This window comes from Orycteropus afer, unplaced genomic scaffold (genome assembly GCF_000298275.1).
Source record: "Orycteropus afer afer isolate SDZICR_OR568_19922 unplaced genomic scaffold, OryAfe1.0 scaffold00068, whole genome shotgun sequence".
Lineage (NCBI taxonomy): Eukaryota > Metazoa > Chordata > Mammalia > Tubulidentata > Orycteropodidae > Orycteropus > Orycteropus afer.
The window spans coordinates 564,593-577,948 of record NW_006921655.1 but is presented as its reverse complement, the minus strand read 5'-3'; the positions used below and the strand labels follow the sequence as shown (position 1 = coordinate 577,948).

Below are 13,356 nucleotides of genomic sequence, written 5' to 3'. Positions count from 1 at the left end.
ATTTTGGTCAATGACATGAGACAAAGTATATGTGAACTGCTGTATGAAAAGTGAATTTACTCTGTAAATCTTCACCCAAATCCTAATAAAAAATAGAATAAAAAAAAATATATCTTTAAAAGCCATATAAATAATGGCATTTGTTCTTGGAAAATATATTAAATAGCTATCAGTTTTGTGTCTAGTGTTCTTTAGATATTTAATTCCCTGAGAAGGGGTACAATACTAATGAATTTTCACTTACTCTTGTTTTTCCCTACCAGTTGCTTTTCGACTATATGATTTGGATAAAGATGACAAGATCTCCCGCGATGAGCTATTACAGGTATGTGGGAGAGCTCACATGCATATGAATAACTTACGTTTAGGCCCTGCCTGCATATTCACATGGGCAGAATATAGCCTTTAACACCTGCTGTGTGCAGAGTCCTGTCCAGTTATAATGCAGAGCAGATGATCTGGGGAAACTTAAAATAGCTCATTAAGTTCTCACAGACAGATACCACCATTATTTAAAAGCTAGGTAAATGTCTTTTAGGTGCTCCCTGGCAGAACTAAAGTATGCAAGATGATTTAGATCGAATAGTTCAGTTATTGCTTGTTGACAGCCAGGTAACTGATGATACTTAGGTAAATGGTGCTGTTTATTCTGTCCTTGGGCTTGACGTAAGAGTCAAGGAACTGCTACAGTGCTGATGGGCACTGACCTTACTGCTCGCTCTCCTTTGTTGCTTCTGGTGGACAACTGGCCCCCTTTTAGCAGTGATTGGTATTTCATCCTATTATCATCACCCTTCTCTTTGCTTCCTCCCACCCTTTTCCCCTTCTAAAATTTAAAGAAGTTGTTTGTTTGTTTTTTTAAATATATTTACTATACCAACACATTCAGGAGTATGGAGAAATTCCTTTATTTCAAGATAAAGTAAAGTGGTTTCCACTTAACCCTGAAGTAAATTTGAACTCATTCAGTATCTTGAGAAGCCTTTCAGGTTGAGAATTACTCGGGGCAGAACCACCCAAAGTATTCTTATATTTCTATGTCTAAGAAAAAAACAGAACAGTCTGCAGGTCAGTCTAAGTGTCCCTTGCTTTTTGTGCATGTGTGTGTGTAATCTTAAATTTGTTTTATAATACACATTTATAAATTTATAATAGATCCCCTTCCAAGTGGATGACAGTGGTAGCCGGGCACCATCTAGTTCTTCTGGTCTCATAGTCATATAGGCTGCAGATAGGATGGTGTACCTAGTGAGGACTAATTGTTTCCATTGAATTTTGGTTTTCTTCATTCTTCTTTGCTCTGGACGAAGAGAGGCCCATCGTTGCATCTAGATGGCAGCTTGCTAGCTTTTAAGATCGCAGTCGCTGCTCACCAAACTAGGAGGTAGAACAATGTTTTGTATAATATGTTATGCCAATTGAGCTTGATGTCCCCTGCGACTATGGTCTCAAGCCCAAAGGTTCAACTACTTGGTCCCTCTGGGTAGCTGGCTGTGACCAAGCAGTGACCACAACCTTGCCCCTTGTCAGCTCTACTATACACCTGGGAATTCTGATCATTCAAGGAGACATCTTTGCTCTTCATCACTTGAAAGAGGTCCTTTGCAGCAGATTTGCCCCACGCGATACCTCATCTGATGTCTTGACTGTTGTTTCCATTGGTGTTGATTGTAGAGCCAAGTAATATGAAATCCTTGACAACTTCAGTCTTTTCTCCATTTATCATAAAGCTATTTATTGGACCAGTTGTGAGAATTTTTGTTTTCTTTATATTGAGGTGTAATCTGTACTGCAAACTGTAGTCTTTAATCTTTATCAGTGAGTGCTTCAAGACATCCTCACTTTCAGCACGCAAAGTTGTGTCATCTGTGTATCACAGGTTGTTAATGAGTCTTCCTCTAATCCTGATGCCATGTTCTTCTTCATATAGTCCAGTGTCTCGGATTATTTGCTCAGGATACAAACTGAGTAAGTATAGTGAAAAGATACAAACCTGACACACTCCCTTCTTGATTTTGAACCATGCAGTGTCCCCTTGTTCTGTTCGAACAGTAGTTTCCTGATCGATGTACAGGTTCCTCATGAGTACAATCAAGTATTTTGGAATTCCCGTTCTTCTCAATGTTATCCACAATCTGTTATGATCTACACAATCGAATGCTTTTACATAGTCAATAAAATATAAGCAAACATCTTTCTGGTATTCTTTGCTTTCAGCTAATATCCATGTGACATCATCAGTGATATCCCTGATTACACGTCCTCTTCTGCATCCAGCTTACATTTCTGGAAGCTCTCTGTCAATATACTGCTGCAACCATTTTTGAATTATCTTCAGTAAAATTTTACTTGCATATGATATTGCTCGATAATTTCTACATTCTGTGGGCTCACCTTTCTTTGGAATGGGTACAAATACGGATCTCTTCCAGTCAGTTGGCCAGGTAGCTGTCCTCTAAATCTCTTGGCATGACCAAGTGAGTGCCTCCAGGAGGGCATCCTTTTGATGAAACGTCTCAATGGGTATTCCATCAATTCCTGGAGTCTCGTTCTTCACCAATTCCTTCAGTGCAGCTTCGACTTCTTCCTTTAGTACCATTGGTTCTTGATCGTATGCCACCTCCTGAAATGAAGATTGACCAGGTCTTTTTGGTACAGTGACTCTGTGTATTCCTTCCATCTTATTTTGATGCTTCCTGCATCATTCAGTATTGTGCCCATAGAATCTTTAAATATTGCAACTTGAGGCTTAAATTTTGTCCTCAGTTCTTTGAGCTTGAGAAATGTTGAGCATGTTCTTCTCTTTTGGTTCTCTAACTCCAGGCCTTCACACATTTCATGATAGTAATTGCCTTTGTCTGTTCAAGCTGCTTTTTGAAATCTGGATGCTGCCCAGCTACCATTACTGAACGTTTTGATCAAAGGTTCCACAGAAGAATCCTGATCAAAAAGGAGGGAATGTGGAACAGAATTTAAAATTCTCATGGATCCAGACTTTCTGGAGCCAGGGGGACTGGATGAATTCCTGACACTATTGGCCTGAGATCATCTTTAAACCTTAAACCAAAAATATCACCTGACGTCTTCTTAAAATCCAGCAGTAGTTTAGCTTAACCAGTAAAAAAAAAGCTGTGCCTTGAGCCTTATGCTCTTTCACAAGCTATACATATGGGATCAAATTGATAACAGTAGCTCCAAAGATTAGATGTCAACAGCAGCAACAAAAACAAACAAACAAACAAAAAAAACATTTCATGAGCTTGGAAAGAAAGGCCTATGAGTAAGGCCTTTCCTTCCTATGGTAAAGTTCATTTCTTACCTTTTGAAAGCAGGTGGCTAGCATTAGTGATGTGAGACATCAGAAAAGCACTCTGACCCTCTTTTGATATTGTCTGAACAAAACAAACCACACTCACTGTCATCAAATTGGTTATTACTCATAGCAACCCCTCCTTGGGTTTCAGAGGCAGTATCTCTGTGGAAGTAGATTGCCCAGACTTCCTTCCAAGGAGTGGCTGGTGGGTTTGAACTGCCAGCCTTCTGGTTAGCAGTCAAATGCCTTAGGCACAATGCCACCAGAATTGGATATTTTCTTTTTTAATTTTTATTGTGATTTGGGTGGAAGTTTACAGAGCAAATTCATTTTCCATACAGCAGTTCATATACCTTTTGCTTCATGACATTGACTGCAATTCCCCAAAATGTAACAGCTCTCTTCCCACTTCCTCCCTATAGTTACCTCTTCTCTGTGTCCTTCTTTCCTGTACATTCCTGCCCCCTGAGCTATCTCCCTGTACAAACACTGCCCTTCTGTTCTCCCATGATTGTTGTTCTAAGGAATGTATCTACCTGATGTAAATGTTCACCCTGTGTGCCTGTCTATTGTTTGGCTAGAAGCCACAAGAATGAGTCCCAGTTCCAGACCTGAAGGGTAACTAGGGTCCATAGTCTTAGGAGTCTCTCCAGGCTCTTTCAGACATGTAAGCTTGGTCTTTTTTTATGATTTTGAGTTTTGTTCCACATTGTTCTCCTACTCTATCCAGGATCTCCTGCACTGATCCCTTTCCAATTGGTTGACAGTGGTAGCTGGGCACCATCTAGTTCTTCTGGTCTCATAGTCACATAGGCAGAGGATGGCATGGTGTACTAGTCCCTTGACTAATTGTTTCCACGTGTCTATGGTTTTCTTCATTCTTCTTTGCTCTGGACATGGAGCAACCCATTGTTACATCTAGATGGCTGCTTGCAAGCTTTTAAGACCCCAGTTGCTACTCACCAAAGTAGAATGTAGAACAATATTTTTGTGTAATATGTTAAGCAATTGCGCTTGATGTCCCCTATGACCATGGTCCTGTGCCCTCAGATCCAACTGATCACTCCCTCAGGGTAGCTGGCTGTAGCCAAGAAGCCACAACTTTGCCCCTTGTCAGCTCCACTACACACTGAGACATTCTTACAGCACATACTTGTGTAGGAAATCATCTGCCAACCCTACACATGATCATGGGCACACTCTTCCCTGCCTAGACATACTTGATCACTTAGCCTGTCTACCCATCTGTCCACCTGTAGATCAGTGCTTGGCATCACTGACAATGCAGTACTGTACATGCAAAAGTGTTCATCTTTGTTGTCTATACCTCCCATGTACCTCTTTATGTCTTCTTCTTCCTCTGTACCACCCTGTTGATCACTCACTTTTAGTACATTGCCCTTTTGTTCACTCAAATCAATAGTTGTCTCTACCTATCTAGCAGTGTTCCCTCCCCTTCCCTGACATCCACATATTTTCTTTAAGATAGCAATCACCAAAGCATGTTCACACCCCAAAGAGATTAGCATAATTAGGGGAAAGATCTCTTGGTTAAGTTTAGGATACATTTGGTGAAACAGTATTAAATTTTCTTCATTGCAGTTCTCACAGCCCTTTCAAATATGCTTGTTATTTTTTTTTAAGAAGGGGGTTTAGTATATATAGCACATTACCGACCTTTATGAGGCAGACCTTTTTGTTTCTTGGGACCATATTTTAGGAAATGCTGGGTAAATGCACCACCTCAGAGAGGACTACATACTGTGAAATTCCAGAAAGACCTATCAAAATGACTTAAATAGATAAGGAACTAATTTGTCTCATGTAACAAAGTCTGTGTCTCATATAACAAGATTGTCCAGGGCTGGTACAGTACTAGATGATGTCTGGGAACCAGGTTCCTTCTATATTCTTTCTCTGGTATCCATGGCACATATGACTTTCACCTTACAGTCCCAGAATGACTGTATTGCCACCAGATATCATATCTGCATTCTAGGTAGGAAGAATGTGACCTTGCCAGATTTCTGCTCAAGTTGTTACCTAGAATGGCCTAGACAAGAATATAAGGGTTTCAGCTTTCCAGCTATTATATTTTCAGACATCAAAGGAAAAAGGGGAGGTAGGCTTGTCTTTAATCTTAATAAAAGCATTCATTGTCCCTCAAGTCCCTGTAATTCCTGGCTCTTGGTCCTGCAGGTGCTACGTATGATGGTTGGAGTCAATATCTCGGATGAGCAGCTGGGCAGCATTGCAGACAGGACCATCCAGGAGGCCGATCAGGATGGGGACAGCGCCATATCTTTCACAGAATTTGTTAAGGTCAGGCATTCACCTGAAAAAAAAAAAAGTTGTTTTTCTTTTTGAAAAGTTAAATTCTGCTGCATGGAAGGGGGAGGGGAATATTATACAGATAAGAGCTGGGGACAGTATCTACTGTTGTGACCTTCATAACTGTAATTGGATTTTTTTCTCCAGGTTTTGGAAAAGGTGGATGTAGAACAGAAAATGAGCATCCGATTTCTTCACTAAAGGACTGAGACCAAACTGTCCCTTGCTTTCTAGTATTTAAGAACTGGAAGTTGAGAGTCCTCCTTCCCACCAGCCCCACCTCCACCCCATCATTCCCCTTCTCCAAAGTACTGCTGTTGCATGAGCCCCAGATATGTTCTGTCGATACAGACCTGCCTTTGGTGTAAACAAGGCATTACAGAGTGGTACACCAAGCCCATTTCTTTTCAGTATCCATTCACTGGTTCTCCATTCAGAAATAATCATCTTTCCCTCTTCTGCTGCTGAATGCCACATGTCCATCCAGTCTAAGAAAGCAAGAGAGGCAGTGATGCCAAGTATCAGCCAGCAAAACTCCTTCACTGGATGTCAACGGTAGCTGCACTGCCAGCTAGGCTCTGGCATGCTTTTTCATCCTTTTTTAAATACGTCCTTTGCTTCTACTTCTCTATCATTCAACATACCATTCAGTCAGTCTGTCAATCTCTCTGCTTTTTATTAAGTCTCAAAATCCCTTCTGTTCTACTTGGCACCCAAGCTATGCCTGTTAAATATATTTCTGACTTGGCAGTATAATTCAGTGGTCTGGCAGTTTTTACTACCTTCATTCGTAAATGGGTCTCTGGGATGGTGCCTCTCCAGGAGCTTTTCCGTAACCAGCACTTCTGTCAGAAGAAAGTGACCGTCCCTTAGTTCCCTGCACTCTGCTCTGTCATCAAAGGGCTGCTACATGGAGATGTTCTTCTTGAATGGTGGTGACCTTGGTGAGAGGTGTAAAGCCGAGCCTCCTAGGTGGCTTGCTCAGGTCACTCTACTTCTGGCTTCTCATTCTCAACATACCAGTGTGACTACTCTTGTTAGTGCAGTGTTGATTCTTCAGAAAGTAGCCACATGCCTGGATTTTTGCTTAGTTTGTGGTACCGTCACCACTAGAATGGCTGTTGTGACCATATGCATGGGGACTTTCTCGTGGCTTCTTTGAGAAACCTCGGGCACCCTACAAAGCATCCTATTTACACCTCTGTGCATGGTTTATGCTTCAGTGTTATGTACACTGGAATGTTTCTCACTTCACATTTCCAAGTAGAAAGATTAGTGTTAAAGAAGTGCCTGACTTATCCCAATTCAAGAGATTTGAAGATTGTCTTCCATGTCTTTATGTTTTGCACAAAATTCTTTATGAATTTTACACTTGGAAAATGATTATATTAGAAGCTATAGTCAGTTCCTAGTACATGTCCAAAGCGTTGAATGTATTGTTAATGTTCGCTACCTAGTTACATTGGCTTCCTAGCTCCTCATGTAGACCGCTGCTAAGCCCTCAGAAATAAGGGGGCTGCATTGGTAATACAACCTGCGGTGGCATAACAGGCCTTTTAGCAAGCCAGAGCAATTTCTCTGCCAAACTCAGCTTAGGTTAGACCCTATTTGAATCAGGCTGTTGCCATCCTAACTGTCTGTCTGAGTCTTTTCATCCAAATATCCACCGTTGGCTGACTTCCTCTTACTCTTGATTGTTTGCTTCCCTGCTTGTTTCCTTGCTTTGGAAGGTGATCTGAGATGTATACATAATTCTTTAGGAAAGGAATTGCTAACGAATACCACTGCAAAGAGATGGGGAAGAGGTAGAGGAACGGGAACATCCTGGCTAGATGGCTCAAGTATAAAAGAATAATGAATTCTTTATGAAGTATCAGTCTGACTTTGTGATCAAGTGATGTAATTATAGGAATTGTATAAAAGGGAAAATTGATACTGAATCTGTTAAAGAGGTACATCAGAGACTCCTTGACTTGTGTATTTAAAATTCCTAAGATTATGGCTCCCCACCTCCTTTGGCTGCATAGCAAACTGTTTTAATCCACGGTTGTGCCTTATTGTTCCATTAAAATTGTATTCTTGATCCATCAATAAATATTTGTGGTTAAAATAAAAGAACTTGTTGAGTTTTGTCTGTATAACTCAGCCCCCTTTTTATATACCTCAGTGTCCGTCAGTTTTGAAATCACAATTTTTACCTGTAAAAATGGTGTGGCAGGGGCATCTGACCTACTCTGACGTCACAAGGGCTCCTTGTCCTTCTGGAGCATCAAGATGAGCAGCCCATAGCAGGTTCCTGTGAGGCAGAGTTCACACATTCCTCTGCCCTCAAACCTCTTTACTGGTTCTGACACTAGCCATCACTCCCACAGCACTCTCTACTTTTCTGCTAGGTTTGATAATTCATTGCAGTGGCTACACAGAACTCACAGACAACAGTCACAATTAAGACATTTATTAGGGAAATAAATTACAGTTCAGGATCAGAAATGACTCAGGATACACTTCCATCAGGATAGCCTTGTCTCAGCCATGCCCACAGGCAGGCCTCTCTGGCACTTGGCCCCTCAAACCTCTTGGGCGGGCCTTGCTGCTGCCCTGCTCAGAGTAGTGTTACAAAGCTCTTTAGTTCCATCAGTAAGTGTCCAGAGGCATCCCACCCTGCCAGTAAGCCTCAGACCAAAGGTGCTTGGCTTTCTCGCTCTGTGGGTCAGGGACAGTAGCTCCATCAAATACCCAGAGACATCCCAATCCACCAGCAAGCCTCCTGCCTGAAGGAGCTCGGCTTTCACTCCATTGGCCAGGAAGCCCTCTGCACCATCTCCTACCAGTTTCCTGGTTCTGGTGCCTCTGCTGCTGATGTGGTTTCTCAGCCACTGCTTCTCACTATTTCCTGCAATCTCTGGTATTACAGCTCTCCGTCTCCTGAGTCTTGGAGATTCTCAGCACAGGGATCCTTGGTCCAAAGGATGCACTTTGCTCCTATTTCTTCTCGATGGTAGTGAGGTCTGCCTGTCTGTCTCCAGGATGGCTCATTTTAAGCCTAGTGAGATGGCAAAACTCGCCAATCCTTTCCTTAAGGTTACATAGACCTTGTAGTTTCACCCCAACAAGGGTTCCATGAACTTTATTTGCTTTATTAGCAAGCTGTCCAATTCCCTTGGTGGGCCACAAGCACCTCATTTGTATAGTCCCTGCTTGAACAATTTCTCTTAGAAAGATCAGCACGAGGCCAGTCCCCATGAGGCGGAGGTCAAAGATGTCCCAAATGTCCAAACTACCATGCCACTCCATCATTTCAGAAATTAACTCCTCCTCCTCCCAGTAATTTCCCCAGTCTTAGGGTTCTGTATTTCGCTGTAACACCTCACAGAACTCACAGACACCCAAGGGTTCGTCTCACGCAGTAGTGGTGGAGTCTGGCAGGCTGGCAAGTCCCGGGTCCATGAGTAGGTCTGGCAGATCCTCCCAACTCTTGGGGTTTGATGAACCTCTATCAGCAGATCAGATGACGGCTGCTGTCCCAAATCCAGGGGTGAGATAAGGATGATCCAAGACACAAAGCTGGAGCAAGAGGAGAGCGAATCTTCCCAGGAGATTCAGTAGGTATACCCTCAGGGAAGCTAAGGGTGGTGATTTGAATTATACCCTCCAGCAAGGCAGGACTCAAGATACATTCCACCTGTGTTGCCCAACAGAATTAACCTAAATCCCATCACAGAGTCGATTGCCAGTCATTATAGGGAATGACTACTACCAGCTGCCCAGCCAAGTTGATACCTAACCTTAACTACTACAGCACCCCAAACAGGCATGGATAATGGGATTTACAAAACATCACAGAAAGGAGGACAATGGCTAGAAGGGCCACATCAAGCAATTCACTGCAGTCCACTGAGTCATTTGGTAGGAGTTATGAAGACCATTGCTAGGAGGCCATATTAAGTTATTCATTGCACCACATTCCCTTACTCAGATTTATTTCTGTGCTATAAAACACAGATCTGCTCTGCTGCTGCCTGGATGTACTAAAACCAAAACCAAACTCACTGCCATCGAGTTGATTCCAAGTCATAGTGACCCCCTTTGGGTTTCCAAGGTAGTAAATCTTTATGGAAGTAGATTGCCCAGTCTTCCTTCTGTGGAGTGACCGGTGAGTTTGAATCACCAGCTTTCTGGTTAGCAATCAAATACCTGGGCACTACACCACCAGAGCTCCCACGTAGATGTACTAGGTGGGGCATTATCTAGAGGCCAGTACTGTCTACCTCTGAGCCCAGCTCTATCAGCTTTGTCCACTTCGAATTTCATTTCAGGTAGAATTCAATGTCTAATTTTGACTCCCTGATTACTGAAATGTAGGAAAAGCCTAAAATTGGAATGTTTACCTATTTTTTTATTATTATTAAGTTATTTACCCACTCATGTGTAGCCTCTGTGACATACTCAGCTTTTACATGCCTTTTCATATCTTCAGGCTTACTCTGTGTGAGGTACCACTGTCTTTATTTTAAGGTTTAATGGTGGGCCACAGACCTCAAGGTAGTAATAGCTGGAATTCATCATCTGGACTCTAACATGAGGTCCTCTTGTCCTTTTCCCATTCCCCTGCCTCAAAAGTCCATTCACAATGACTTGTGTGGTACATCAGGTTTGCATATAATTTTTTGTTGTTAGGTGCTGTCTAATCAATTCAGACTCATAGTGACCCTGTGGATAAAAGAACAAAACACTGCCCAGTCATGCAGAATCCTCACAATCGTTGTTACACTTGAGCCTATTGTCATACCTTCTGTGTCAATCCATCTCCTTGAGAGTCTTCCCCTTTTCCACTAACCATCTACTTTACCAAGCATAATATCCTTCTCCAGGGAATGGTCCTTCCTGATAACATGATCAAAGTACAAGAGATGAAGTCTCACTATCCTTGCTTCTAAGGAGTGTTCTGGCAGTTCGTGGTATATTCAGTATTTGCCAACACCATGACTGACATGCATCAATTCTTTTTAAGTCTTTCTTATTCATTGTCCAGCTTTCACATGCGTATGAGGCAACTGGTTTCTTGACTGATTTCTTCCATGAACATTGCTTGTGGAACCAAGTAAAATTAAATCCTTTACAACTTCAATCTTTTCTCCATTTGTCATGATTTTGTTTATCAGTTCAGTTGTGAGGATTTTAGTTTTCTTTATGTTGAAGTATAATCCATACTGAAATCTGTAGTTATTGATCTTCATCAGTAAGTGCTTCAAGTCCTCTTCACTTTCAGCAAGCAGGGCTGTGTTAGCTATATATCACAGGTTATTAATGAGTCTTCCTCCAATAGTGATGCCACATTCTTCACTATATAGTCCAAGCTTCTGGAACAGAAGCTGGAATGATATGTATGGGGTTCCCTCCCCCCCCCAAAAAAAAATTGCCATTGAGTTGATTTCGATTCATAGTGATCCCTTCTTGGGTTTCCAAGGCGGTATCACTACAGAAGTAGATTGCCCAACCTTCCAAGGAGTGGCTGATGGGTTTGAACCGCCAACCTTCTGCTTAGCAGTCAAATGCCTTATGCACTACATCACCAGAGCTCTTGTATGGGGGTTAGGATTTACTACACATATGTTTGATCTTCATCAGTAAGTGTTTGAAGTCTTCACTTTCAGCAAGCAAGGTTGTGTCATCTGCATGTTTCAGATTGTTAATGACTCTTCCTCCAATCCTTATGCCATGTTCATATAATCCAGCTTCTCAGATTACTTGCTCAGCATACAGATTGAATAAGTATGGTGAAAGGATAAAACCATGACATATATATTTCCTGATTTTGAACCATGCAATATCCCCTTGTTCTGTTTGAACAACTGTGTCTTGATTTATAGTTTCTTCATGAACACAATTAAGTGTTCTGGAATTCCCATTCTTAACAATGTTATCCATAATTTCTTGATCCACACAGTTGAAATGCCTTTGCATAGTCAATAAAACACAGGTAAAGATCTTTCTAGTATTCTTTGCTTTCAGCCAGGATCCATCTGACATCAGTAATGATATTACTTGTTCTACAACCTCTTCTGAATCCAGCTTGAATTTCTGGCAGTTCCCTCATCATATATGAAGAAAGCAAAAGTTTACATACTGTTTTTGAATTATTTTACTTGCATATGATATTATCCACTAATTTCCACATTCTTTTGGATCATCTTTCTTTAAAATGGGCACAAGTATGGTTCTCTTCCAGTCAGTTGGCCAGGTAGTTGTCTTCCAAACTTGTTGGCATAAATAAGTGAGCACTTCCAGCTCAACAAACTTTGTTTGTTGAATCATCTCAATTGGTATTCTTGGAGCTTTGTTTTTCACCAGTGACTTCAGAATAGTTTGGACTTCTTTCAGTACTCCCAATTCTTGATGATATGCTACTTGTTGAAATGGCTGAATGCTGACCAATTCTTTTTGGTACAGTGACACTGTGTATTCCCTCCATCTTCTTTTGGTGCTTCCTGCATTGTTCAATAACTTTGCCCATAGAATCTTTCAGTATTGCAACTCGAGGCTTGATTTTTTTTTCTTCAGGTCTTTCAGCTTGAGAAATGCCAAGTATATTTGTCTCTTTTGATTTTCTATTTCCAGTTCTTTGCACATTTCAGTACTTCACTTTGTCTTCTTTAACTCCCCTTTGAAGTCTTCTGTTTAGCTCTTTTACATTATCATTTCTTCTGTTAGTCTCAGCTACTCTCCATTCAAGTTTCAGGATCTCTTCTGACATCCATTTTTGTCTTTTCTTTCTCTCCTGTCTTTTAAAATGACCTTTTGCTTTCTTCATGTATGATGTCCTTGATGTCTTCCCATAACTTGTCTGGTCTTTGGTCATTGATGTTCAATGCATCAAATCAATTTTTCAGATGGTGTCTAAATTCAGATGTGATATGCTCAAGGTCATATTTTGGCACTTGTTGACATGTTTTCATTTTCTTCACCTTCAATTTAAACTGAACTTACATGTCAGCAATTGATGGTCTGTTCCACAGTCAGCCCCTGGCCTTGTTATGACTTATGATATTGAGCTTCTCTATTCTCTCTCCCCAGAGATGTAGTCAGTTTAATTCCTGTGTATTCCATCTGGTGAGGTCCATGTCTATAGTTGCTGTGTATGTTGTTGAAATAAGATATTTGCAATGAATTAAGTCATTGGTCTTGAAAATTCTGTCTTGTGATCACTGGCGTCATTTCTATCACCCAGGCCCACATTTTTCCAACTACAGATGTTTCTTTGTTTCCAATTCTTGCATTCCAATCACCAGTAATTATCAATGCATCTTGATTGTGTGTTTGATCAATTTCAGACTGCAGAAGTTGGTAAAAATATTCAATATCTTCATCTTTGGCTTTAGTAGTTGGTGTTTAAATTTGAGTAATAGTAGTAGTAACTGGTCTTCCTTGTAGACATATGGATATTATCCTATCACTGACAGCATTGTATTTCAGTGTTGTTGTTGTTGTTGTTGTTATTTGCCGTCAAGTCGCCCCCTACTCAGTGTAGAGAGGAAAAAAAGGAATTGCTAGAATTCAAAGTGAATACATAAAAGAGTGTGGAACAAGGGATATCATTGCCCATGTCAGATGGAACTTGACTGAAAGCAGAGAATACCAGAAGTTTTCCTGTATTTTATTGACTGTGCAATAATATAATCTGTGGATTATAACAAATTATGGATAACACTGGG

At 41.1% G+C, this 13,356-nt stretch overlaps 1 protein-coding gene across 1 annotated transcript in view; it reads left to right on the top strand.

The window, feature by feature from the left end:
* Nucleotides 1-5,845, top strand: part of CHP1 (calcineurin like EF-hand protein 1) — a 59,865-nt gene extending 54,020 nt beyond the window's left edge. The window contains exons 5-7 of the mRNA XM_007940427.2: nucleotides 264-325; nucleotides 5,513-5,635; nucleotides 5,792-5,845. Coding sequence (XP_007938618.1) covers nucleotides 264-325; nucleotides 5,513-5,635; nucleotides 5,792-5,845 — 239 coding nt within the window. The remainder of the gene's footprint in view (nucleotides 1-263; nucleotides 326-5,512; nucleotides 5,636-5,791) is intronic.
* The last annotated feature ends 7,511 nt before the right edge of the window (nucleotides 5,846-13,356 follow it).